This window comes from Bufo bufo, chromosome 2 (assembly GCF_905171765.1).
Source record: "Bufo bufo chromosome 2, aBufBuf1.1, whole genome shotgun sequence".
NCBI classification, from domain to species: Eukaryota; Metazoa; Chordata; class Amphibia; order Anura; family Bufonidae; genus Bufo; species Bufo bufo.
In genome coordinates, this window is record NC_053390.1 from 56,829,566 (window position 1) to 56,855,924 (window position 26,359).

A 26,359-nucleotide genomic window follows, 5' to 3' on the forward strand; every position below is an offset into this window, starting at 1 on the left:
TGTGAAAATAGTCCAGGATGGGGGGAAGGATACAGTTATCTCTTCTAAGTTATATCCTTGGATGGATTTGCCCATCTTGAAGCCATGTGATGTGTAGTTGGTTAGGGGGGGGGCAGAATGTATTCAGCATTCTATATTGATGTCTAGGATTAGACATTCCCATCCTGATATCATGAGGTTTTCTCTGAACAGAAGTAATGTATATAACTTATGTTCCTACTTTGATATCCTAACCTAATAATAGCTTGGTTATAATGTGACAAGTTATTTCCACTCACATGTATTGTTAAGCTGTAATGCTTTATATTAATGATATATATATTCATTTGCATGTATCTTTGTGTTTATTTACTTATATATGTTTATAATCTTGTAACCAATAAATCTGCATATTTTTATAATACCTGTGTATTATTGTATAATGCAAAACTACATTTTATCATTAACATCATCTCACGTCAAAAAGAACTTATTTATCTGAGGAAATAGTCGGACTCCGATGTGAATTGTATCAATTAGGTTGTCTACAATTCACCAGGTCATGATTTTAAGAATTTATGACAAATTTTATAAATTTAATTTTTTTATGGTTAATTATTTTTATGACCATAATTAATAATTCTTAATTGAATTATTACCCACCGACAAGGTGCCAGTGAGTGGGGTAAGTATGACCAGTATGAGGGGCTCGGGCATTAGGGGGGACATTATATGGGTTGGATAACCCCTTTAAGATGACCTTAAGGTGTTGTTCATTGTCTATGATTCATCCTAGAGTTTTCATGTTAACGCTCCTTTCCATAATTGTGGACAAAGCGAGCTGGCTGACATTTCAGTTCCATCGAGATGCCATTTCTTCTTTTCGCTCTCCTTGGCACACTGTAGGAAGATGTCTCTACTGTCGGAGGGACGAATATGCTCCATGTGGACGTGGAATCTTCCCTCGTTCACAGTTACCCCTGCAAAGTTGTACCTCCAGCCAGTCTTGCCATGTTAACCTCTATGTAACATGCTGTTCTGTACTACGTCCATACCCCTTGGTGTCCACGTCCAACACCACTGGCTAGTAAACCATCACCTAATGCATTATTGCTTGAGGTCTCCCCAACAATCACTAGAATAGGGGTTCAGAGTTCGCTGTTCCTCCTCATGGCACATGTAGGGAAGGAGCGGCAATCGAGCATGTGCACTGCCCCTCTATTCAAAGCCTATGAAACTGATGGAAACATGACCATAAACCGCTAATTCATGTAATTCGAGAAAATAGCTAATACACATCATCTTCACTGAAATCACTGTCCTCACATGTTAGAACCCCTGCACTCACCCTGAAACTTGTGATGCAGCGTCAAAATACAGTCAAAGAATAGCTGGACCAATATGACCGCGGTGCGGGTGTCACTTTCCAGCCAGGGATAGCAACGCTGATTACTGAGGAAAAGGACAGAGAACATGCTGACTGTACAGAGCAGACAATATCACACATTTTTCATTCCACGACTGCCAGCAGAGATTTTGAACGGATAACAGAAAATATAAAAGAAATCTTTCATACATTTAATTACAATGATTTTCTGGAACCCTCTTTACGAGTTCAGACCCACAGGGGAACATGTGAATCCCGTGGTGGGCTCCTGAGCCAGAAGTGGGCCCACAGTTTCACACGGCACAGTACACGCGCTGCACTACAGATTCCCCAACATTCTTCGGAATTTCAGTGGCCCTGGCAAGACTAAGAAACTGATTCTCCATCTTGTCTGGTCAGCTAGACCCTTCATTGCCCAGGAAGCCCTTTTATCTTCATCCCATGGTGCACAGCATTGACTATAGGGTGTATCAGCTTCACATGAACCCTGGCCATGCTGCTAACAATGAATGCCACCTAGGCTTAGGAGGGCTTTTCTGGGAATCCCTAAGTTTTAATTGATACCTGCAGCCAGCCTCCGCTGTTGAAAGATTCATACCATTCAAATGAGAGCGTTAGCGGGTCCTGCCAAAAACTATACGGGTTTTGCCGAAATACGCCTATGTTTATGTCAGCTTCTAGAATGAACACTGATTAATTTTTTTGCACAAATGAACAATAAGCCCATTTGGATGGGTCACTTTATGATACACAAGGCCGAGAGTACATACATTGCTTGAAAATTCTTCATTATGATGGAAGTCGTATGTAATCTTAAGGGTCAGTTCACACGACTGTTTTTGGGCGTATTTTGACGCGTACTACGCCTGTAAATTGCTTCTCATTCATTTCAATGGGAGTCAGCACGTGTAAAAAAGCAGCAGCATGCCCTACCATGGGGCAGAATCAGTGCCGATTTTCTCATTGTAATTCATGGGAAACAGAAAAATACACATCCAAAAACGTGCCTAATTTTGAGGCAGAAAAATCAGCTTGGATCCTTACAGGATTAAATCAGCCGTGTGAACTGACCCAAAACACGGACACCGGCAATGTGCGTTCCGCATTTTGCGGACCGCACATCGCCATCTCTATAAAAGAATATGCCTAATCTTGTCCGCAATTGCAGACAAGAATAGGACATGTTCTATTTTTTTCCGGGAACAGAATTGCAGACCCGGAAGTGCGGGTCCACATTTCCGGATCGGGCCAGCACATCGTGCGGCCTCATAGAAATGAATGGGTCCGCAATTTCAGTTCCGCAAAATGCAGAACAGAATTTCGGACATGTGAATGGACCCTAACTGTAAGAAATGTTTGGGTGGGTTCGCACTAGCATTATGGCATTCCGTTAAAGGTCCCGTTTGTAACAGAATTGCTGGAGGCTTTCCGTTTTGATCCATCCTGCATAACGGAAACCAGACGGATCCGTTATGCTTGCCCATAGACTTCTATTAATGTCTCTTAAAGGCTTCCGTTTTGCATTCCGTTCAGGAATTCCAGTACAAACGGAACCTATAATCGAATGGCATAACGCTAGTGCGAACCCACCCTTACTCTTTTATTTCAGGTGAAGAATGCAGTGTTGTCGTTGATATCCTACCTGTTATCATCCTTATCTAGGACCATTATCCACGGCTTGAAGAGCTCTGTGACTTCTGAATGTAGAGACTTCAGCACTGAAGAGGAGAACAGGACAAGAGCTTGGTTAGTTAATACTAATGTATCTGCACCAAAAATCACAGAGCAATTTGGAGCATCTAGGGATTCTACAATCGACACTTTCCCCCCAGCATGCTCTTCAAGGGGGCGGGGCTTAGCAGAACGGGGTGTGCCCACAGTGTCCCATTTGGCTTTGCACCACAATTGAGATGCAAACATATGTCACGAGCTAAGCCAACCATTATCTGGTACAGAGTCAGAGAACAGTGTCTGTCCCGGAACCGCATGTATCCTCCAGCCTGACCCCTGTGATAAATCTAGACGGCCGGTCTAAGGTTACACCATCTATAGGGATAGTTAATCTGGGCCAGTAAGTTTACCACATATACAAAAGGATCTGAAACCTAATAATCTGTATGATGGTGAATACAGAGCACTAAAACATAAATAATACTTCAGAGAAGAAAGACCCTGCAGGTCACTAATCATGTACTTCTCGCCATTGTCCCCTCATCTCCTGACTCTCCACAGATGGCGGAGGTACAGAGAGGGAAGGATCGGGCATCTGGATTTCAACATGCTCAACCCTTTTGCTGTCAGGAAAAATAAGTTGCTACAAGTGCGGCTTTCTCCCCTCTCCTATCTGGCTGAGCATGCATGTACGTTGGGGATCAGGAGAGATTACTATTGGCCGCAGTTATGTCAAGTGTATGGCCAGCTTTACACCAGTCTAACTAAAAGAGCTAGTCAGGGTGATGTGTGCTAAATTTATGAAAAGACAACCAGCTCTCAATAAATGGTGCATTTGGGATTGTACACCAGTCAGAAAATCACATAATGGCTGCTATGAGCACGTGTAAGAATTGCATTCAAATTTGTTCCATTTAATACATTTTACCTAAACTACTTCCCCTTGGAGACCAAGTCCTCTGTTCTCTTTGCCTTCAAATATGATAAGTGACAAGAGAAGCTGCAAACTTTTTACACAAATCTGACGCACTTTTTTGTGTTTAGTACATGTCAACCACTGTGTCTGCTGCCGTGTTCCCGTGTAGGATATTTGTACAACCCCATGCAGATTCAGCATAGTCATTTCTGTAGGCTGCCTCTTGTTCTCTGCTAAAGACTTCATTCTCTTAAAGGGGTTCTCCGGGAATTAAGAAAATGAAAATACTTAAATATTACTTCTATTATAAATATATTCCCAAATACCTTTCATTCGTTATAATGGCTCGTTTGTCTAGGCAGCAATCATTAGGAAAAATAAAATGGCTGCCGTCCTATATTAGTACACACAAAACCTGTCCTAATCACACAGGAGGACAAGTTACTTCACATCACTGAGCTAAAGAGCTGCCTCATCCTCCTCTCTGCTCTGCTTGTCAGGGATTACGATCCTGAATACAACTTATAAGATCTTCAGCTGAATCTCTTTAGGAATGGAGTTCATGAGGACACATGACGTGCAAAGAGGACGGACAGGACAGACTGTGGTAATGTGGAGCTGTGGTAATGGAGACTGCATACAAGAGGTGCTGCTCATCAGCCACATCCCACCTCCTCTCTGTACATCATGTCTCCTCATGAACTCCATTCCTACTTAGATGCAGCTGAAGATCTTATCAACTGTATTCAGGATCATATTCCCTGACAAGCAGAGCAGAGAGGAGGATGAGGCAGCCCTTTAGCTCAGTGTTCTGAAGTAACTTGTCCTGCTGTGTGATTAGGACAGGTTTTATGTGTACTAAAAGGGTGGTAGCCATTTTATTTCTCCTGATGATTGCTCCCTAAACCAAACAAGACTTTATAACTAATGAAAGGTATTTGGGAATACATTTATAATAAAGTAATATTTAAGTAATTTTTTTTTCTTAATTCCTGAAGAACCTCTTTAACCAGAGTGACTGCAAATACTGGCTCTAGCATTGGAGGACACTTTAATGTCCACAACTTACCTCTGTGATACCAGCTGATTCCTTGCAGCCAGTCCACCATTAGTGGAGCTGCCTTAGGAAAGGGAGGTGTCCTTGGTGGACAACCCCTTTAAAGAATCTTATTAAATGGAACCTTCACCTAACTTTCCTTTAATGATTCAAACAGAAAAAGCAACACTGCAGATGAACGTCATGTGCAACACCGGGAAAATGTTTCATATGGAAATCCACTTCTACCTTGCTGAGTACACTACTGGCAAAAGCTAAACTATATGACAGCTTTACTGCATCTGTAGATATTGTACATCTGTTACTTGGTGCCATACAAACCCAGCTTAATGCCCAAGCAAATAAGGCGTGTGTATTACCTGCCTGAACTGTGGGACTTCCCATTAATTCTTGTTTGATGCTGAGCACCTCAAAGTCGATGTGACTCTTCACTAGATACTCCAGGAAGGTCTTCACCTCAGGGATGTACGGACTCCACTTTGACAGCAAACCGAAGCTCTGAAAGTCTGGTTTAGATAGACGACACTTGCTGAAAAATTCTGAAAGCCACTTAATAGTCTCCAGAACCTGTAAAGAAACAGCAAAGACAATTTTGCATCGAAGTAAGAAAATCTACTGTGTAGATGTTCCTTGATTCTACCCTGACAGCAGATGTTGGGACAAAGCAGGATCAGGCATGTTAGATTTCAACATGCCCGATTCTTCTTCTTGCACTTTACCATGTTTTGACCATACGTGCAATGGGTGACAACATACGACCTGCATCAACCTGTGTGATCTGTCCCCTAATGATCGGTCACAGTACCTGAAAAGCTATGTAGGTAATGATGTTACTACATGCTTTTGAAGACCAGTGTCATTTCTGCAAGCAATACAATGCTGAGAAAATGGACTTAAAGGGGTTGTCAAGGGAAACCGACCCGTCTGATAAGACATCGGGCATGGAAAGACAACTGCATGCTGGGGGCATTACTGCCAAGGCAAAAGCATGACAACACGTGCATGATACCCGCTGAGCTTTGGGCGGGTGCCTCGTCAGCTGTCTTGTCCAGCGTACTGTTGCGTCTGTGCAGGCTCGATGTCAGATTGGGACGGTAGAATATGCCCAGTCAATCCCTTTACAATAACAGTGGGCCAGATGCAGTGTGATTGACAGCTCTGCTTTAGGGCTCTGCTGCATGTCGCATGCTGATAACACAAGTGGGCCACATTTATTAATGGACTTGCAACACTTTTAGACGTAAAAAGTGTCACGAGTCCCCTTTTTCGCCCGGCCGTGCGACACAATTTTGGCGCAGGGCCGGTTTTGCATCTTAATACGCCAGTTGGGCGTGACAGGGGTGGGGGCATGCCGGCGGCCATGCTGGAGCTGGGACTTACATTTACGTATGGAGACAGGGGCTGTTGTAGTTTTTACTTCAGGGGGCATAGACTGCCACAAACGTGCCTAATTTATAACGATGTCATAAAATAGACATATCTAGCGGCAGTAAAGAGAGGGAAACTAAGACTGCCTTTTACAAAGCATATGAAGAGTCATTTTTAGGGGCTTCTAGGTGACATAGCAGGGCTTAGCCACCGATAAGTGGGGTCGCCACTTTCGGGGCGGGTGCTTCGCTTTCAGGCAGGGGTAGCTGCAGGGATGGATCTACTCCCGACTCTATTCTTCAAGGTGGCAGCATTTTCAAGTATTATCCGGTACTACAGAACCGTTTGCTTTGCTATGTCCAACTCTTTTTTTTCCACCATTGATTGAAGGTCACTAATATATTGCATGGCCACCACAGATGTAATATGCGGGCAATAGAACATTTTTGATTATCTACTTATTCAATTGTTGTTTTTCTTCTATATATTTTCTAACCTATATTTAATAAAAGTTAAGTTTTAGAAGGGAATATTTCCTTTGCAGTGATCTAATTTTGATAAATTCCTCTTGCCATATATTTTTCTATAATCCGGGAAACTAAAACTGGCGTAAAAAGCCGGTCTTGGTAAATGTGCCCCAGTATGTTGCATAAAAATACTGCGATGATGATGAAGATAGTTTTAGCAGCTTGTAATATCTCCACCCATACAGCTAAAGATGCAGAAATAGTGGCAGAAACAGGGAGTCAGCAGACCAGCAGGGTCTACGAACAGTTCTGAAGGTCTCACTATGGACTACAGGCATGAAAATGACAAAATGATATCTGCCCACATCTCCTGAAGCCCTAGAAGAAGCCATGCAGGTGTGAAAGACATCGTGGAAGATTTTTTCATCTGTTTTCTGGAGTAATTGCATTGAGGAAAATGACATTGGACATGGACATGCTTTTCCAGAATGACCTTCTGAATAAAGAGAGGGGGTCTCAATGCACAATGCGAAGTGACTGCGCTCAAGCAGATGCAGAACTATCTGACAACCAGCAGCCCGATACCTGCTCTGCTGACAGCATCATCTTGTTAGTGCAGTTCGGAAAGATGAGGGGATCCTTGGAATCCACTTTCACGGTGTTTGGCAGGACTCTTGGGGTGTAACATCCCACAGCCTTCAGGGAGGTTTTCCAGCACTCCGGGCTGAGCAGCTGCTCTGAGGAACCTGCAAGGGATAAGAGGAGATAGAATCTAAGAGCTGAATTCATCACAGATTTCTACTGCCACTAACTTAGGGCTCATGCACAAGAGCGTTTTTTGCGTTTCATGTATACGGGCCGTATTTTGATTCCGTATACGGTCCGTATACGGAACCATTCATTTCAACGGGTCCGCAAAAGATGCGGACAGCACTCTGTGTGCTGTCCGCATCCGTTGCTCCGTTCCGTGGCCCCGCAAAAATTACAAAGGCATGTCCTATTCTTGTCCGTTTTGCAGACAAGAATAGGCATTTCTATAAAGGGCCTCCTGTTCTGTTCCGCAAATTGCGGAAGGCACACGGGCGGCATCCGTTTTTTGCGGATCCGCAATTTGCGGACCGCAAAAAACGGCACGGTTGTGTGCATGAGCCCTTAGACAGAACTTCTGTACTGCAAAGTGATGCATTTAAAGGGGCATTCCCTTATCACTAGGTAAATGCCATCACTTCATGACTGGCGGGAGTCTCACCGATCCTGAGAATGAAGGGGATGCAGAGCTGAAACAGTATTATATCCCTCTGTTTTTCCCTGCACAGATGGGCCCTTGCTAAGTGAATGGGGCCACGCTGCAGTTCTCAGCTCAGCTGGGTGGTCAGAGCGTGGCGGTGCAGGGAAAATTTTCAAAGGGGTGCGGTGTCTAAGCTGCCCCTTCATTCTCATGATCTGGGGTCCAACCTCTGGACACATCTTAGTGGTACGAGATGGGAATATCCAATTAAGGTAAAATTTGCCAAAACCTCTGGAACCTATAGGAAAACGGTATATGAAAGATAGATGTGATTTCCTGCCCCTCTGAAGCCAGTGCTGCTTCTTCTGGCACCATACCTAATAATATACCTTAAGGCCACGTATGCATGTATGTGTGATCTGCCCCATTAGGCCCTTTATCAGTTTTCTGCCTTTTATTCCCTCATAGATATTGCACTGATTAATAAAGCCAACCGCATGCTATAGCAACAAATGACCGCTATATATCTATGGTGGAGGCATAAAGAGAGAGGCTCACTTTGCATGAGCAGCCTCAGGCAGTCACTGTAATGGTCGGGGAACTGGTAGCGTAGGATCGAGCTCCAGTGCTTGCAGAAAATATTGAAAGGCATCAGCAGATCTTCGTCAGGTGTCAGGCCACACAGGGTCAGAGCCAGGTGCACGGACTCCAGAAGTTTTCTCCGCTCAGACATGGAGGGCTTTGCAGAGTTCAACCAGTGGTTGAGATCAAACTGGAAAACAACAATATGAGAAGATCTGTAACGTGAGTATTATAACCCTCTTAGGCTACTTTCACACTAGCGGCACGGACCTCCGTCGGGTGAACAGCTTGCAGGATCCGTCCTGCCGCTAGTGACCGTGTGCCCCCGGACTGCCGCTCTGTCTCCATTGACTATAATGGGGGCGGAGTTCCGGCAAGGCACGGCGAGAGGCTGCCGGAATAAAACTACGACATGTCCAACATTTATTTCGGCAGCCTATCGCCGTGCGCTGCCGTGCCTCTCCGGAACTCCGCCGCCGCCCCCCCCCCCCCCCCCCCCCCACACACACACATTATAGTCAGCGGGGACGGAGCAGTAGTCCGGGGGCACACGGTCACTAGTGGCAGGACGGATCCGGCAAGCTGTTCACCCGACGGAACAGCCTGCCGCTAGTGTGAAAGTAGCCTTAACTATTTCCATTTTTCATTTCTGTTTTTTTTCAACTCTCGGCCTTCCCAAACCCATAACTTTTTTACTCCTAGTTCACATAGCCGTACAAGGGCTTGTTTTTTGCGGGACAAGTTGTACCTTCTAATGGCACCATTTAATATTGCATATGATGTTAGTGGGAAGATGGAAAAAAATTCCAAATGGGGTAGAATTAGGGGGGGGGGGGAAACAATTTCTCCATAGCTTTATGGGTTTTTACAGCTTTCACTATGCGGTAAAACTGACCTGTTAACTTCACTCTCTGGGTCAATTCAACCAGGTTCATGTGTTTTATTACTTAAAACAAATAAAAACTTTGAAAAAATGATTTTTGATTTGCATTACCATATTCTGACCACCATAACTTTTTTTATAGTTGGGTCTATGGAGCTGAGTGAGGCCTTATTTTTTGGGGGATGATCTGTAGTTTTTAGTGATAACATTTTAGTGTGTATGCCTTTGATCACTTTTTATTCAACAACAGAAACAATGAATGCGCCATTTTGATTTTTTTTTTCGTTCACCACACAGGATAAAGCAGTTCAGGTATCCTGAGAAACGGCAGTGCAAATGATCTATATATTTACTACTTTTTTTTTACACATTTTAAGTCCCCTTAGGGAATTCAAAAAGTGACTGTTAGACTGATTATCCCATACACTGTAATAAATAACCATTGCAACCTATGGGAGTTGCAATATGTTCCTACAGAGCCCTGCCACCTGCAGGCCTCCAAAGGAAGGAACTACTGCTGTAGTAGCCACAGTTCCTTTAGAGGGACCAAGACTACTAAAGGGAACGAACGGCTTCTCGGAATGCTGCTGCGATCGGAGGTTTGAGACATGGATAAGTCCCCATCTAACATATTCTTTTTAGAGAAGACGGAGCTTCAAATGGGGACACTGTACCCTATATGTTATTTGGAAATAAGGAGACTTTTGTATTACTTACCAGTAAAGTCTCTTTCTCGCTCTTCCTTGGGGGACACAGGAAACCATGGTATAGCTCTGCTCCCTAGGAGGCGTGACACTAAGTGAAAGCTGTAAGCCCCTCCTCCATCAGCTATACCCTTCAGCCTGGAGAAGAGACTGCCAGTTGCGTGTCCAAGTAGTGAAAGATAACCACCAACCGGAAAAAAGAACCGTCAAGCCCCAACGGGGGCAACCAAGCCGGAACCACAACTGTAAACCCAAATGAAGGGCGGGTGCTGTGTCCCCCAAGGAAGAGCGAGAAAGAGACTTTACTGGTAAGTAATACAAAAGTCTCCTTTTCTCGCCCATATTCCTTGGGGGACACAGGAAACCATGGGACGTTCCAGAGCAGTCCCAGAAGGGAGGGACCAGAACAAACTAGACCAACACCAGAGGCATCAATCAACTGCCGCCTGCAACACCAGACGGCCTAAAGCAGCGTCAGCCGACGCATGAGTATGCACCCTGTAGAACTTGGTGAAGGTGTGCAAGGAGGACCAAGTGGCCGCCTTGCAAATCTGCTCCGTAGAAGCCCGATTTCTCTGAGCCCAGGAAGCCCCGACCGCTCTAGTGGAATGAGCGGTAACACCGAGGGGCGGAACCTTGCCCTTGGCGAGATAAGCCTCAGTAACAGCCATCTTGACAAAACGGGCGATAGCAACCTTGGATGCCGCCAACCCTCTGCGCGACCCCTCCGGAACCACAAAGAGCGAGTCAGTACGCCTGAAAGAGCTGGTTACCTCCAGGTAAACCTTGAGCGCCCTGACAACGTCCAGGCGATGAAGTTCCCTCTCCCTAGGGTGGGAAGGGGAAGGACACAAAGAGGGGAGAACGATGTCCTCGTTCAGATGAAAGGCGGAGACCACCTTAGGAAGGAAGGAAGGGACCGAACGAAGAACTACCTTGTCCTGGTGGAACACTAGGAAAGGTTCCAGACAGGAGAGTGCAGCCAATTCGGACACCCTCCGAAGAGAGGTGACGGCTACAAGGAAAATAACCTTGCAGGACAGAAGTCGCAAGGAAACCGTCCGCAGAGGCTCGAAAGGAGAAGCCTGGAGCGCTGAGAGAACCAGGTTCAGGTCCCAGGGCGGTACCGGAGGCCGGTACGGGGGAACCGCGTGAGCCACGCCCTGAAGGAAGGTCTTGACAGGACCAAGGGGGGCCAGTGGGCGCTGAAACAAAATGGACAGCGCAGACACCTGACCCTTCAAAGAACTAAGACCCAGACCTTGGGCAAGTCCGCTCTGCAGGAAGGACAAAACGGTGGGGAGAGAAAAGCGGAGCGGAGGAATCCCCAGATCGGCACAGAACCCCAAATAGGTCCTCCAGGTCCTATAATAGATCCTAGAAGAGGACGGCTTACGGGCGCGGATCATGGTGCGGACGACGTCCGCAGAAAAACCCCTACGTGTCAGGACGGTGGTCTCAACAACCACGCCGTCAAACGTAGGGACCTTAAACGCGGGTGGAAGATCGGTCCCTGAGAGAGAAGATCTTCCCTGGCGGGCAGCGGCCAGGGCGCGTCTGCCAGGAGCAGCATGAGGTCGGCATACCAAGACCGGCGGGGCCAGTCCGGAGCGACCAGAATTACCGAGACGCCTTCCGCCGCGATCTTCCGAAGGACCTTGGGCAGGAGTGGGATGGGAGGGAATATGTATGGACGCGCGAAGCCTCGCCAAGGAAGAACGAGGGCGTCGGCTCCGCAAGCTCCCGGATCCCTGGCCCTGGACAGATAGGCGGGGACCTTGTGATTGAACTTGGAGGCCATGAGGTCCACGTCCGGTATGCCCCAACGAAGGCAAATGGCCTCGAATACCTCCGGGTGAAGAGACCACTCGCCGGGGTCGACAGTGGTGCGACTGAGGAAGTCCGCCGCCCAATTGTCCACCCCTGGAATAAAAATTGCCGATAGGGCCGGGACGTGGGCTTCCGCCCAACGGAGAATGCTGGAGACCTCCCTCATTGCAGCAGCGCTGCGAGTGCCCCCCTGGTGGTTTATGTACGCCACAGCCGTGGCGTTGTCCGACTGTACACGAACTGGATGACCTTTCAACAGATGAGTCCAGTGTCGTAGAGACAAAAAGGCCGCTCTCAGCTCCAGGACATTGATCGAGAGTTTGGACTCCAACGGAGACCAAATGCCCTGGACGGATCGGGGAGGAAACACGCCTCCCCAGCCCAAGAGACTGGCATCGGTTGTAACCACCAACCAGTTGAGTGGCAGAAAAGACCTGCCCAGAAGAGGGGACTGTAACCACCAGCGGAGAGATGACCTCACCGGAGGCGATAGATGGAAGGGATGATCCAGAGACTGCGGCGATTTGTCCCAGGAGGAGAGGATCGCCCGTTGGAGAGGGCGGGAGTGAAACTGCGCAAACGGGATCGCCTCGAAGCAGGCAACCATCTGCCCCAAGACCCGCATGCAGAAGCGGAAGGACGGTCGACGGTGGAGAAGGAGACCCCGAACCGCCCCACGGAGGATCAGACGTTTTTCCGAGGGAAGACGTACTTCCGCCGCTCCCGTGTCTAAAAGCATTCCCAGGAAGACCAGTTGTCTGGAGGGGGGAAGGGAGGACTTGGGGAAGTTGATGACCCAACCGAACCTCGTCAGAGTCTCTAGAGTGAGATCCACGCTGGCAACCGCTTGAGAAAGGGACGGAGCCTTGATGAGGATATCGTCCAAGTACGGTAGCAGAAAAACACCCCTGGAACGGAGTAAGGCCAAAACCGGGGCCAGGACCTTGGTGAACACCCGGGGGGCTGTTGCCAGCCCAAAGGGAAGGGCGACAAACTGGAAGTGGAGGTCCCCCACGGCGAATCGGAGGAAGCGATGGTGACACCGGGCTACCGGAACATGGAGGTAGGCATCCTGTATATCGATGGAAGACATGAAATCTCCCTGCTCCAGGGAAGCTACCGCGGAACGGAGGGACTCCATCCGAAACCGTCGAAGGAGGAGAAAACGGTTGAGCTTTTTGAGGTCCAAAATGGGCCGCATGGAACCTCCCTTCTTGGGAACTACAAAGAGGTTCGAGTAGAACCCTTGGAACCTTTCCTCTAGAGGAACGGGGGTAATCACCCCCCTGTCCAGTAAGGCTTGAACGGCCGCGGAGAACGCAACCGCGCGTTTCGGGTCCCGTGGCGGGCGGGAGCGAAAGAACCGATCTGGAGGGAAGGATGCAAATTCGATTTTGTATCCGGAGCACACAATTTCGAGGGCCCAGGCGTCGGAGACGTGAGCCAACCAGACGTCCCTGAAAAGGAGGAGCCGGCCCCCCACCCGGGTGGGTGGGGGCGCGCCTTCAGGCAGAGGATTGCTTTGCTGCGGGTGTGCGGGCAGCCTGCGGCTTGCGCCAGGAGGGCTGCGCCCGAAAAAACGGCTTCCTATGTTTGTCCTGGGGAGGAGCCGAAGCGGCAGCTGTGGTGGGAGCCCCAGAGGCCCTGCGGGAGGACCGAAAACGAGACGCACCAGGGCGTCCGCGGGGGGCGCCCCTGGCTTGGGGTTGAGGAAGATGGGTGCTTTTACCACCCGTGGCCTCCGAAATAAGTTCGTCTAGGCGGACCCCGAAAAGGCGGGAACCCGCAAACGGTAGCCCCGCCAAGGAACGTTTGGAGGCAGCGTCCGCTTTCCAAACCTTCAGCCAGAGCTCCCTCCTGACGGAAACTGCCAGGGCGGAGGAGCGTGCAATAAGGGCTCCCGCATCAAGGGAGGCCTCACAAACAAAATTCCCGGCCCGAACAATAAGCTGGGCCAAGGAACGCAGGTCCTGGATAGGGACGTCCGAGTCCAACTCCTGTTCCAGCTGCGCACCCCAAGCGGAAATTGCTTTCCCTGCCCAAGCAGAGGCAAAAACCGGTCTGAGAGCAGAACCGGAGGCAGCAAAAATGCCCTTAGAAAGGGTCTCCATGCGACGGTCCTCCGCTGACTGAAGAGAGGACCCGTCGGGAACAGGGATGGCCGTGTTCTTTGACAGCCGGGCCACAGGGGGGTCCACCTTGGGTGGGGAAGACCATGTGGCCACGACATCTGCTGGAAAAGGATAGCAAATGTCCAGCTTCTTGGGGTTGACAAAACGGGCGTCCGGGCGAGCCCAAGCCTTAGACACCACAGAGGAGAAATCAGAGTGGATTGGAAAGACTTTTGAGACCTGCCTGGGTCTGATAAATGAGACGCTAGCTGCGTCCGAGCTAGGGGGATCATCCTGCACCTTAAAGGTGTCACGAATATCAGAGATGAGTTGACCCATCGCTGAGGCTAGCTTGGACGGCAGGGCCGAGTCCATTTCCAAATCTGAAACCGCCAATTCACCTTCAGAGAGCGAATCCTTTGGAGAGGAGAGGCTCGTCTGGGTGCGCACGCGTGGCGGGGAGAGGGAGGCATCCGAGGAGGAGGCTCGCTCTACTCTAATACGCTTCTGAGAGTGCCTAGCTCGGGAGGGGTCACTAAAAGAGAGTGAACCCGCTGCAGCGGCAGAAGCGGTGGACCCGGAGGGCGCGACAGTAAGAGTGGCGTCCTGCGGGGTAGGCGGCCTGTCTATTAGGCGGCCCACGACATGAGTGAGGCTTTCCACGGCCTGGGACAGGGATCTAGCCCAGTCAGGCGGGTCAGAGGCAGCAGGGAGCGACACAGCGGGCGACTGAGGCTGCGGTGGAGCCCGGCATGCAGTACAGTGCGGATCAGACTGCCCCCGGGGAAAGGGTTCCCTACAAGCAGTACAGGCATGGTACCAAGGCTTGGCGGCTGCAGAAGGGTCTGACATGGTGGAACAAAGATGTTGCACTTAAAGTGGGAGACCCCAAGGAAGGAAACGGGGATAACACCCAAGCGACAGTACTGTGGCACGGAGGGGGTTAAAAGTCCTACCAGACCCGGATGATGCAAGCGGCAGCGGTAAGGGGAACAGACTGAGGAGGCTGTGGAGGAGAGGCAGCAGCACCGGCTTCGGATCGCACTGCAGAGAGGATTCCACGCAGCACTGTGCGATGAACCCGGAAGTAGCGGAGCGCATGTAGGAAGCTCCGCCCCCTCTCTGCCGCTCTGAAGCAGAGCCGCGCGCGCGCGGCAAAATGATTTTAACCCCCAAGGATCATGAAGTGCCGGCCTGAAATGGCGCCGTTCACGCCAAGAAAGCGGCCCCCTCCGCGCCTGGATGTGGCAGACGGCTTGCTTTTTTCCTGCAGCCGTCCCCTGAAGGTAGCGTCCCTGCCAAGGACCTGCCCAGATAAACTCCCCTGCCCGATAACGGTCCCGATATATGCCCGGGGGGGGGGGGGGGAGGGGTGGCGCACGATGTAGCAGTGGCCATGTAGTAACAGTGGCCATGGGAGCCCAGGAGGCCTGTAGCAGCGGTGGGAGAGGAAGGGGAGGCTGGAGCAGCCTGTCTCACCATACGCTGTCTTCACCCTCAAATCCATCCAGCGGGGTCGCCCCTTCAGCTCCTGGCACCGCAGTGGCAGGAAGCCGGGGGAGGGACTTGGCGTGCGGGCGACCCTGAGCTGGCGGGACGCAGGGGAGCGAGGCTGCCCTGGTCCACCTTGTCTTCTGTGGGGGAGGCGGCAGTGCGGAATTACCGGCACTGGCGCAACTCAACCCCGGGAGAAACAGAGGGGTCTAATGCGCCTCTGTTGTCCCTGTAAGTAGAAAAAAACCGAATTAAAAACAACAAATAACGCAAAAACGAGATTTTTGTATAACTTACCAGTAAAATCTCTTTCTCGCTCTTTCCTTGGGGGACACAGAAGACCTTGGGTATAGCTCATCTCCCTAGGAGGCGTGACACTAAGTGAAGACTGTTAAGCCCCTCCTCCACAGCTATACCCTCAGCCTGGAGAGAGAGACTGCCAGTTGCGTGTCCAAGTAGTGAGAAAAGGCAAAGTCCAAAAAATTGGAACCAACAAGCCAACTACCCTAAGGGTAAAACAAACTCGGAAACAGTCAGAGAAGAACAAAGAATGGGTGGGTGCTGTGTCCCCCAAGGAAAGAGCGAGAAAGAGATTTTACTGGTAAGTTATACAAAAATCTCGTTTTCTCGCCCAATTTCCTTGGGGGACACAGAAGACCTTGGGACGTTCAAAAGCAGTCCAAAGGGGGAGGGACCACAGCACCAAGGCGAAGCACCCGAAGGCATCAAAAAAACCCGCCGCCTGCAGACCAGGCGGCCCAAGGCAGCATACGCCGAAGCCCGCGTATGCACCCTGTAGAACTCGGTAAGGTGTGCAAGGAAGACCAGTGACCGCCTTGCACAAATGGATGGCCGAAGCCTAAAGCCTCCGGCCCAGGAAAAAACAGACGGCCCTGGCCAAATGAATGGTGACACCAAAAGCAGGACCCTGCCCTTGGTGCGGCAACCACAACAAGAGCCACTCTGAGAAAGCGGAAGAAAGCCACCCTGGAGGCCGTCAACCCTTTGCTCGGACCTCCTGGAAACATAAGAGACCGAACTCGACAAGAGTCGGAGATCTCCAAGTAAAAACTGCAAGGCCCAAACAACGTCCAAATCGGTGAAGTGTCCGTTCCCGGGGGGGGGGGGGGGGAAGGGGAGGACGACTGCCTCAATGAAATGAAGGACAAATACCACCTTCAGAAGGAAGGAAGAGACGGAATGGAGAACAATCCTGTCCTGGGGGAAGACAGAAGGCTCGGAACAAGAAGGGCCGCCACTCAGGCACCCGTCAGAGACACGATGGCTACAGAAAACCCAACCGTACAGGACAGAAGGAGTAGAGAGAACTTCTGTAACGGCTCCAAGGAAAAATTGGAGCGCCAAGAGCCCAGTATGTAGTTCCCAGGACGGTACCGGAGGGCAGTACAAAGGAACCCAAGAGCCGCTCCATGGAAGAAGTTCCTGACAGGCCCAGAGGGACGGGGAACGCTGAAAGAGGAAGGACAGGAATGACACTTGATACTTCAAGCAACAGAGTCCCAGCCCCAGGTCCAGGCCGGACTGGAGAAAGACAGAACCATGGAGAAAGGCAGAGTGGGGGAACGCCCAGCTTCCCACAGAACCCCAGGTAAAGCCCTAAGTCCTACCACAGATCCTGGACGAAAACTCGGCTAGAAGCGAACACTAGCGAGCCCACTAGAGTCGCCTGGGCAAGCGGGTGAAAACCCAATGATCAGGCGCGGACCAGTAACACGGGTAGAACAGTCGGTAGAACTGGTCCCGTCGGCCCCCGAGCAAGGTTGTCCCGTATCCCCCCAGAGTGGGGAAGCAGAAGGACAAACGGACAGGAACCGAAGGGTCTGCCCAGCAACCGCCAGGACAAGACAGGCTAAAGCCGAAGCCAATGTAGCCACCACAGGAAGACAGACTACAGTTCCGGTGTGGGAGATCAAAAGACAATCCTGACCAAATGGTAGTCCTCCCAAGTTACCGAGAAGGTGAATCCAAAGCCGAAACATTGCCTAGAATGGAAAAAACGCAATCTGCACCCAGCGGGAGGACAGAAAGCGGTAGACCCGGTAACTAGGCACACAGCTAGTACAGCCAGTGTGGACAAGGGAGACTGAAAAGGAACACCATAACCATCCAAATGAACAAACATGCTCTCCCCAGAGGGAAGGGCAGTGAAGGAACAGCCTCTGAAGCGTGGCCGGAACAGACGCCACATCGGAATGATCTGTACCGAGTGGGAGTCAAACAGAGCCGGCGAGAAAAGGCAGGCGAGACAGAGGCCGGTATAACACCCTCCAACAAAAAAAGGGGGGGGTGGGCAACAGAGAGGCCATAGGACAGCTCAAAAGCAGAACACCGCTACACAGAGACGCCCGGTTCACCGCCACGCAGAAGGCGAATACCCTGAAGAACCCAAGGTGGAGGTCCCCCGGACCTGTATAAGCGAGCACCCAAGAGAAGTTGGGTGACCTCCCCAAGAAGAGCGCCCGAACCTGGTAGCAGATCAGACTGAAGCACCGAGGGCGCCAATCCGGAAAGAATCATACCACACTGCACCAGAATGATCTCCTTAGAGAATAGTGCAAGGCTTGCGGCAATCATCGTATCCCAAGAGAAAAAGAATGTCGCAGGAGGAAGGAGGCTACGTACGAGTAGCCCCGTAAGCAGTGAGAAGGCCAACCCACCTACAGGACGAGAAGGCATACACGGCCCAAACAACGCACAAGAACGTCCGCTCACTGCAAAAATATAACACCGCGAAGAGGGCCAGCCACAGAGTGCCACAGTATCTACGGGAGTGCAAACTGAAAGGAGTTATGCACAAGACTAATATGGAATGCGATGGAACGCAAACTGACCGCCCCGAAAGGGAGGAAATGTACCTGGCAAACTGCAGTGGGCAAGAATGCAAAGGCCTGCCCCAAAAAGGGGGAGATGCCCAAGGCCGGACCTACGTCAGAGAAGTAGGGCATACCATACTTCGCCCAGAAAGGCGCCATGCACATGGCCACACAGTATCCAGCGGAAACGCAGGAGGTCCACCTAGGGAAAAGGGGGACATGCATAGGGCTATCCTAGCATTAAGTGAGTGTGCGACAATTCACCCAACACCGAAATTTCGTGAGAGTGTAACTACTCCGCCAATGAAGGGGAACATGTGCAAGTCCAGTACAGCACATACAAGGACAGCCTTGAATCTTGTGAGCGTGCAAAATTCCACCCATGGAAAGAGGGGTGGTCACGCCAAGGCCAGCACCGTATCCAAGGGGAGCGCAAGCGTTCCGCCCATGTTAGAGGCCATGCTCAAGGCCAGCAACGTATCTGGTGAGCGTAGTATGCCGCCCAGAAAAGGAAGGGGGGGGGGGGAATCATGCACAAGGCCAGCATCGCATTCAGGGAGAATGCGAGCAGTCGGTGAGAATGTGTGTATGCCACCAGAAGGAGGCATGCCCATGGCCGGCAGCGAATCCAGTGAGAGTGCGTACACCACCCACGGAAGGGGGGTCATGATGTGGCCGACGGTGGATCCAGAGAGAGTGCATGTATAGGGGTCATGCACATGGCCAACAATGTACAGGCGAGAGAACAACCACCGACCGAGGGAGTATATGTATGCCGCCACCCGGGAAGGAGGCATGCCCAAGGCCGGTAGTGAATCCAATGAGAGTACATCATATCGCCTATGGAAGGTGGTCATGCACATGGCTGGCAGTGAATCCAGTGAGAGTGCCGAATGCCGTCCACAGAAGGGAGTCATGCCTATGGCAGGCAGCGAATCCAGAGAGAGTGCAGCGTTCCGCCTAAGGAAGGGGGTCGTGCACATGGCCAGCACCGTATCCGGTGAAAATGCAGTATTCCGCCTAAAAAAGGGGGTCATGCACATGATCGGCAACGAATCCAGTGAGAGTGTAGCGTTCCGCCTATGGAAGGGGGGCACGCACATGGCCAGCAGCGAATCCAGTAAGAGTGCCGTGTTCCACCTATGTAAGGGGGTCGTGCACATGGCCAGCATTGTATCCGGAGAAACTGCAGTAGGCCGCCAAAGAAAGGGGGGTCATGCACAAGGCCAACCCGCAGTTAGGGAGAGTGCAGTATCCCGCCCAGGAGGGGGGTCCTGCACATGGCAGGCACCATAACTGGAGAGGGTGACGAATGTTGCCTACAGAAAAAAAGCATGCACCTTGACCAGCGCCGTAGCGCGGAGAGGGCAAAAAAAAAAAAAAAAAAAAAAAAAAAAAAAAAACCAAAACCCCAGAAGGGGAAAAAAGAACCTGGCAGCGCCGCAGCCGGGGAGCGCGACACCATGCCGCCTATGGAAGGGGGGCATGTATACAGGCAGCACTCTGAGATGAGGCTGCAGCGTCCTGCGCAGCCCACAAGTCATATATATAATAAATATTTTTTTTTTTTTTTTTTTTTTAAACACACAGCCTCACTGAGGCAGATGCCACCTACAGGGCACAGATCCACCCATACAGGCCTATCCTCTGTGGGCGGGGGAACCTCCAGGCGGGAAAAATTCGCGCCTGGAGAAGTTCCAGCCCCCTCCAACAGAGGCCTGAATTTTTGCGGCCTAGTAGGCCGTGAAGCTGGGGCCTAAATTTTTAGCGGCGCCCGGCGAACCGGGGCCGCACAGTATTTAAAGTAGCGTCCGGGCCTACGGAGCGGCACATACCGGCCGCGGGTGCCCACCCCGCGGGCCGGAAGAGCCGGGGCCTAAATTTTTAGCGGCGCCCGGCTGACCGGGGCCGCAAGTACCTAAAGTACCAGCCGGGCCTACGGAGCGGCACATACCGGCCGCGGGTGCCCACCCCGCGAGCCGGGGACCCGGATAGAGCGGGATCGTCTTGAAGTGGAACACAAGACTTCGGCGCCCGGCCGACCGGAAGGTTCCGACGGTCAGCCGGGGCTGTTGAAGCGCTCCTTGCAGGCCGCGGTGCCCACCCAGGTGTCCGGAAGTCAGGACCCTGCACCCGGCAGCCATTTTACCCCTGGAGCGGGCCCTTGGCCTAGAACAGCGCTCCATATGATTTCACCCCTGCCGGCAGCTACAACCACCTTTCCCCTGGACCGGTGAGAGCAGGGAGGGTCAGTGGCAGCAAGGCGCGGGCCCTCTGGCCCTGAAGTAGTGGCCGGTAAGAGGGAGGGGGACCCTGAGACCGGGTCTGTGAGGGTGGGACGCCTGCATGACCCCTCCGTCAGGGGCAGCTAGGTGCGGACCTCCGCAGCTCCCTAGGCATTCCTCTTGTAGGAACAAGGGTGCCAATGTCCTGGAGGCCAGGAGAGAGGGAGCAGATGTCGACCTGCGGCAGCCCAGGGCCAGCCTAGGTCTAGCAGGGACAGAAGGGTCCATAGGCCCAGGTAAGGGTCAGGCACGCAGGAGACCGAGGGGGGAGGGGGGGGACGTAGGGCTGGAGAAGCCAATCTCTCACCATAGCCGTCTTCACCCTCGGTCCGTTCCAGCAGGGTCGCCCCTTCAGCTACTGGCACCGTAGTGGCAGGACGCCGGGGGAGGGACTTGGCGTGCGGGCGACCCTTGCGCTGGCGGGATGCAGGGGAGCTGGGCTGCCCTGGTCCACCTTGCCTTCTGTGGGGGAGGCAGCAGTGCGGGTGACCGGCACTGTCGCAGCTCAACCCCGGGAGAACAGAGAGGTCTAGTGCGTCTCTGTTATCCCTGATGATCTGGAACAAAAAGAAAATAAAAAAGTAAAAATCTAAAATTGAAACAAGGAGAAAGCAGCCCTGCAGAGCAGGGAGTGTCTTGCCTCCTTGGACACTAAGCAAAAACTGGCAGTCTCTCTCTCCAGGCTGAGGGTATAGCTGTGGAGGAGGGGCTTAACAGTCTTCACTTAGTGTCACGCCTCCTAGGGAGATGAGCTATACCCAAGGTCTTCTGTGTCCCCCAAGGAAATTGGGCGAGAAAATAAAAAATCATAGGAAAACAACCCTGCATAAGCAGGGGGTGTCTTGCCTCCTTGGACACTAAGCAAAAACTGGCAGTCTCTTCTCCAGGCTGAAGGGTATAGCTGATGGAGGAGGGGCTTACAGCTTTCACTTAGTGTCACGCCTCCTAGGGAGCAGAGCTATACCATGGTTTCCTGTGTCCCCCAAGGAATATGGGCGAGAAATGGAGTTAATAGAAGGGGTCTTCTTTTCAGGATCCTCACTGTCAGAGTGGAGAGCGGTTATAAAGAGCATATCTCGTTATGGAGGACCTGTACCGTCGTCCTGCATTACAAAGACAACCCATTGATGTTAAGGGACCCCGAGTATCTGCTAGTAGGGGGGGCACCTAGTCAAATTCAGCTCTGCTATGTCTTGGTTTCTGACACACAACCTACCTTAGTTAGCAGCATAAAGATCACATCACTATTGTCTTCAGAAATGGCTTCCACCACTTTTTCATACAAATGCACAAACTCTCCAGGAGAGGCGGCTGGGGTGAAATACGGGGACAGCAGATTGCACAACCTCCGATTCTGTAATATAGTTTGCAGGACCGGCCGACATTCTGACTGGGTTCCACTTATAAACACCTATGATGTGAAGAAACAAGGGGACCTTTACATTCACATCACTAGAAGGCAATTTACAGACAGATGCAACAACTCTCTGGGCTGCCAATAAAGAGACTTATCATATGTTGTATGATGTATGTCGTATGTGTCCATGAACACAGAAAGTAATGGCTTACACTGACACAAAATTCCCAATCTCAAGTGTTTGGAGTAGGGGGGGAAACCAGAAGGAACACAGAAATATCATGGACATGTTGCCCCTGATTTAATTTGAACTCAAAATCTGCCAGTTGAAAACCAACAGGGTCACCCATATGCTATAAAGGCTATACCCACATCTAAATAAAAAAAATTAGGAAGTTGCCCAGGGGGTAAAAAGGCCACCACGCTCAGACATTTTTACTCACCTTGGGGAAGGGGAAGATTATGAGCTGTGGATATAAAAGCTAGTCATAAAGACAGTAAGGATTTAAAGGCTATGGATACCTTTGGGGGCAACTTTTATTATTACTGCATTGTACTGATTTTAAGCTAAAAATCCTTTTTTCAGTTGGTCTTTATAAAAAATATGAAAAGGAGACTTTTGTATTACTTACCAGTAAAGTCTCTTTCTCGCTCTTCCTTGGGGGACACAGGAAACCATGGGTATAGCTCTGCTCCCTAGGAGGCGTGACACTAAGTGAAAGCTGTAAGCCCCTCCTCCATCAGCTATACCCTTCAGCCTGGAGAAGAGACTGCCAGTTGCGTGTCCAAGTAGTGAAAGATAACCACCAACCGGAAAAAAGAACTGTCGAGCCCCAACGGGGGCAACCAAGCCGGAACCACAACTGTAACCCAAATGAAGGGCGGGTGCTGTGTCCCCCAAGGAAGAGCGAGAAAGAGACTTTACTGGTAAGTAATACAAAAGTCTCCTTTTCTCGCCCATATTCCTTGGGGGACACAGGAAACCATGGGACGTTCCAGAGCAGTCCCAGAAGGGAGGGACCAGAACAAACTAGACCAACACCAGAGGCATCAATCAACTGCCGCCTGCAACACCAGACGGCCTAAAGCAGCGTCAGCCGACGCATGAGTATGCACCCTGTAGAACTTGGTGAAGGTGTGCAAGGAGGACCAAGTGGCCGCCTTGCAAATCTGCTCCGTAGAAGCCCGATTCCTCTGAGCCCAGGAAGCCCCGACCGCTCTAGTGGAGTGAGCGGTAACACCAAGGGGCGGAACCTTGCCCTTGGCGAGATAAGCCTCAGTAACAGCCATCTTGACAAAACGGGCGATAGCAACTTTGGATGCCGCCATCCCTCTGCGCGACCCCTCCGGAACCACAAAGAGCGAGTCAGTACGCCTGAAAGAGCTGGTTACCTCCAGGTAAACCTTGAGCGCCCTGACAACGTCCAGGCGATGAAGCTTCCTCTCCCGCGGGTGGGAAGGGGAAGGACACAAAGAGGGGAGAACGATGTCCTCGTTCAGATGAAAGGCGGAGACCACCTTAGGAAGGAAGGAAGGGACCGGACGAAGAACCACCTTGTCCTGGTGGAACACTAGGAAAGGTTCCAGATAGGAGAGTGCAGCCAATTCGGACACCCTCCGAAGAGAGGTGACGGCTACAAGGAAAATAACCTTGCAGGACAGAAGTCGCAAGGAAACCGTCCGCAGAGGCTCGAAAGGAGAAGCCTGGAGCGCTGAGAGAACCAGGTTCAGGTCCCAGGGCGGTACCGGAGGGCGGTACGGGGGAACCGCGTGAGCCACGCCCTGAAGGAAGGTCTTGACAGGACCAAGGGGGGCCAGTGGGCGCTGAAACAAAATGGACAGCGCAGACACCTGACCCTTCAAAGAACTAAGGCCCAGACCTTGGGCAAGTCCGCTCTGCAGGAAGGACAAAACGGTGGGGAGAGAAAAGCGGAGCGGAGGAATCCCCAGATCGGCACAGAACCCCAAATAGGTCCTCCAGGTCCTATAATAGATCCTAGAAGAGGACGGCTTACGGGCGCGGATCATGGTGCGGACGACGTCCGCAGAAAAACCCCTACGTGTCAGGACGGTGGTCTCAACAACCACGCCGTCAAACGTAGGGACCTTAAACGCGGGTGGAAGATTGGTCCCTGAGAGAGAAGATCTTCCCTGGCGGGCAGCGGCCAGGGCGCGTCTGCCAGGAGCAGCATGAGGTCGGCATACCAAGACCGGCGGGGCCAGTCCGGAGCGACCAGAATCACCGAGACGCCTTCCGCCGCGATCTTCCGAAGGACCTTGGGCAGGAGTGGGATGGGAGGGAATATGTATGGACGCGCGAAGCCTCGCCAAGGAAGAACGAGGGCGTCGGCTCCGCAGGCTCCCGGATCCCTGGCCCTGGACAGATAGGCGGGGACCTTGTGATTGAATTTGGAGGCCATGAGGTCCACGTCCGATATGCCCCAACGAAGGCAAATGGCCTCGAACACCTCCGGGTGAAGAGACCACTCGCCGGGGTCGACGGTGGTGCGACTGAGGAAGTCCGCCGCCCAATTGTCCACCCCTGGAATAAAAATTGCAGATAGGGCCGGGACGTGGGCTTCCGCCCAACGGAGAATGCTGGTGACCTCCCGCATTGCTGCAGCGCTGCGAGTGCCCCCCTGGTGGTTTATGTACGCCACGGTCGTGGCGTTGTCCGATTGCACACGAACTGGATGACCCTTCAGCAGATGAGTCCAGTGTCGCAGAGACAGAAGGGCCGCTCTCAGCTCCAGGACATTGATCGAGAGTTTGGACTCCGATGGAGACCAAATGCCCTGGACGGATCGGGGAGGAAACACGCCTCCCCAGCCCAAGAGACTGGCATCGGTTGTAACCACCAACCAGTTGAGCGGCAGAAAGGACCTGCCCAGAAGAGGGGACTGCAACCACCAGCGGAGAGATGACCGCACCGGAGGCGATAGATGGAATGGATGATCCAGAGACTCCGGCGATTTGTCCCAGGAGGAGAGGATCGCCCGTTGGAGAGGGCGGGAGTGAAACTGCGCAAATGGGATCGCCTCGAAGCAGGCAACCATCTGCCCCAAGACCCGCATGCAGAAGCGGAAGGACGGTCGACGGTGGAGAAGGAGACTCCGAATCGCCCGACGGAGGATCAGTCGTTTTTCCGAGGGAAGACGTACCTCCGCCGCTCCCATGTCTAAAAGCATTCCCAGGAAGACCAGTTGTCTGGAGGGAGGAAGGGAGGACTTGGGGAAGTTGATGACCCAACCGAATCTCGCCAGAGTCTCTAGAGTGAGATCCACGCTGGCAACCGCTTGAGAAAGGGACGGAGCCTTGATGAGGATATCGTCCAAGTACGGTAGCAGAAAAACACCCCTGGAACGGAGTAAGGCCAAAACCGGGGCCAGGACCTTGGTGAACACCCGGGGGGCTGTTGCCAGCCCAAAGGGAAGGGCGACAAACTGGAAGTGGAGGTCCCCCACGGCGAATCGGAGGAAGCGATGGTGACACCGGGCTACTGGAACATGGAGGTAGGCATCCTGTATATCGATGGAAGACATGAAATCTCCCTGCTCCAGGGAAGCCACCGAGGAACGGAGGGACTCCATCCGAAACCATCGAAGGAGGAGAAAACGGTTGAGCTTTTTGAGGTCCAAAATGGGCCGCACCGAACCTCCCTTCTTGGGAACTACAAAGAGGTTCGAATAGAACCCTTGGAACCTTTCCTCTAGAGGAACGGGGGTAATCACCCCCCTGTCCAGTAAGGCTTGAACAGCCGCGGAGAACGCATCCGCGCTTTTCGGGTCCCGCGGGGGGCGGAGGCGAAAGAACCGATCTGGAGGGAAGGACGCAAATTCGATTTTGTATCCGGAGGACACAATTTCGAGAGCCCAGGCGTCGGAGACGTGAGCCATCCAGATGTCCCTGAAAAGGAGGAGCCGGCCCCCCACCCGGGTGGGTGGGGGCGCGCCTTCAGGCAGAGGACTGCTTTGCTGCGGGTGTGCGGGCAGCCTGCGGCCTGCGCCCGAAAAAACGGCTTCCTACGCTTATCGTGGGGAGGGGCCGAAGCGGCAGCTGCGGGGGGAGCCCCAGAGGTCCTGCGGGAGGACCGAAAACGAGACGCACCAGGGCGTCCGCGGGGGGCGCCCCTGGCTTGGGGTTGAGGAAGATGGGTGCTTTTACCACCCGTGGCCTCCGAAATAAGCTCGTCTAGGCGGACCCCGA

General features: G+C 51.9%; 1 protein-coding gene and 1 long non-coding RNA gene across 6 annotated transcripts in view; one reads left to right on the forward strand and one right to left on the reverse strand.

Moving 5' to 3' along the window:
* Positions 1-26,359, reverse strand: part of EPG5 (ectopic P-granules autophagy protein 5 homolog) — a 107,677-nt gene that overhangs the window by 24,445 nt on the left and 56,873 nt on the right. For all 5 annotated transcript variants that reach the window (XM_040421136.1, XM_040421139.1, XM_040421137.1 and 2 more), the window contains exons 30-35: positions 22,013-22,207; positions 8,632-8,845; positions 7,431-7,591; positions 5,370-5,577; positions 3,009-3,084; positions 1,328-1,431 (exon numbers count right to left, since the gene is read on the reverse strand). In XM_040421136.1, coding sequence (XP_040277070.1) covers positions 1,328-1,431; positions 3,009-3,084; positions 5,370-5,577; positions 7,431-7,591; positions 8,632-8,845; positions 22,013-22,207 — 958 coding nt within the window. The remainder of the gene's footprint in view (positions 1-1,327; positions 1,432-3,008; positions 3,085-5,369; positions 5,578-7,430; positions 7,592-8,631; positions 8,846-22,012; positions 22,208-26,359) is intronic.
* LOC120992273 lies at positions 649-20,954 on the forward strand. The gene is made up of 3 exons (XR_005776952.1): positions 649-659; positions 8,318-8,319; positions 20,759-20,954. It is a non-coding gene; the product is annotated as an uncharacterized LOC120992273 (long non-coding RNA).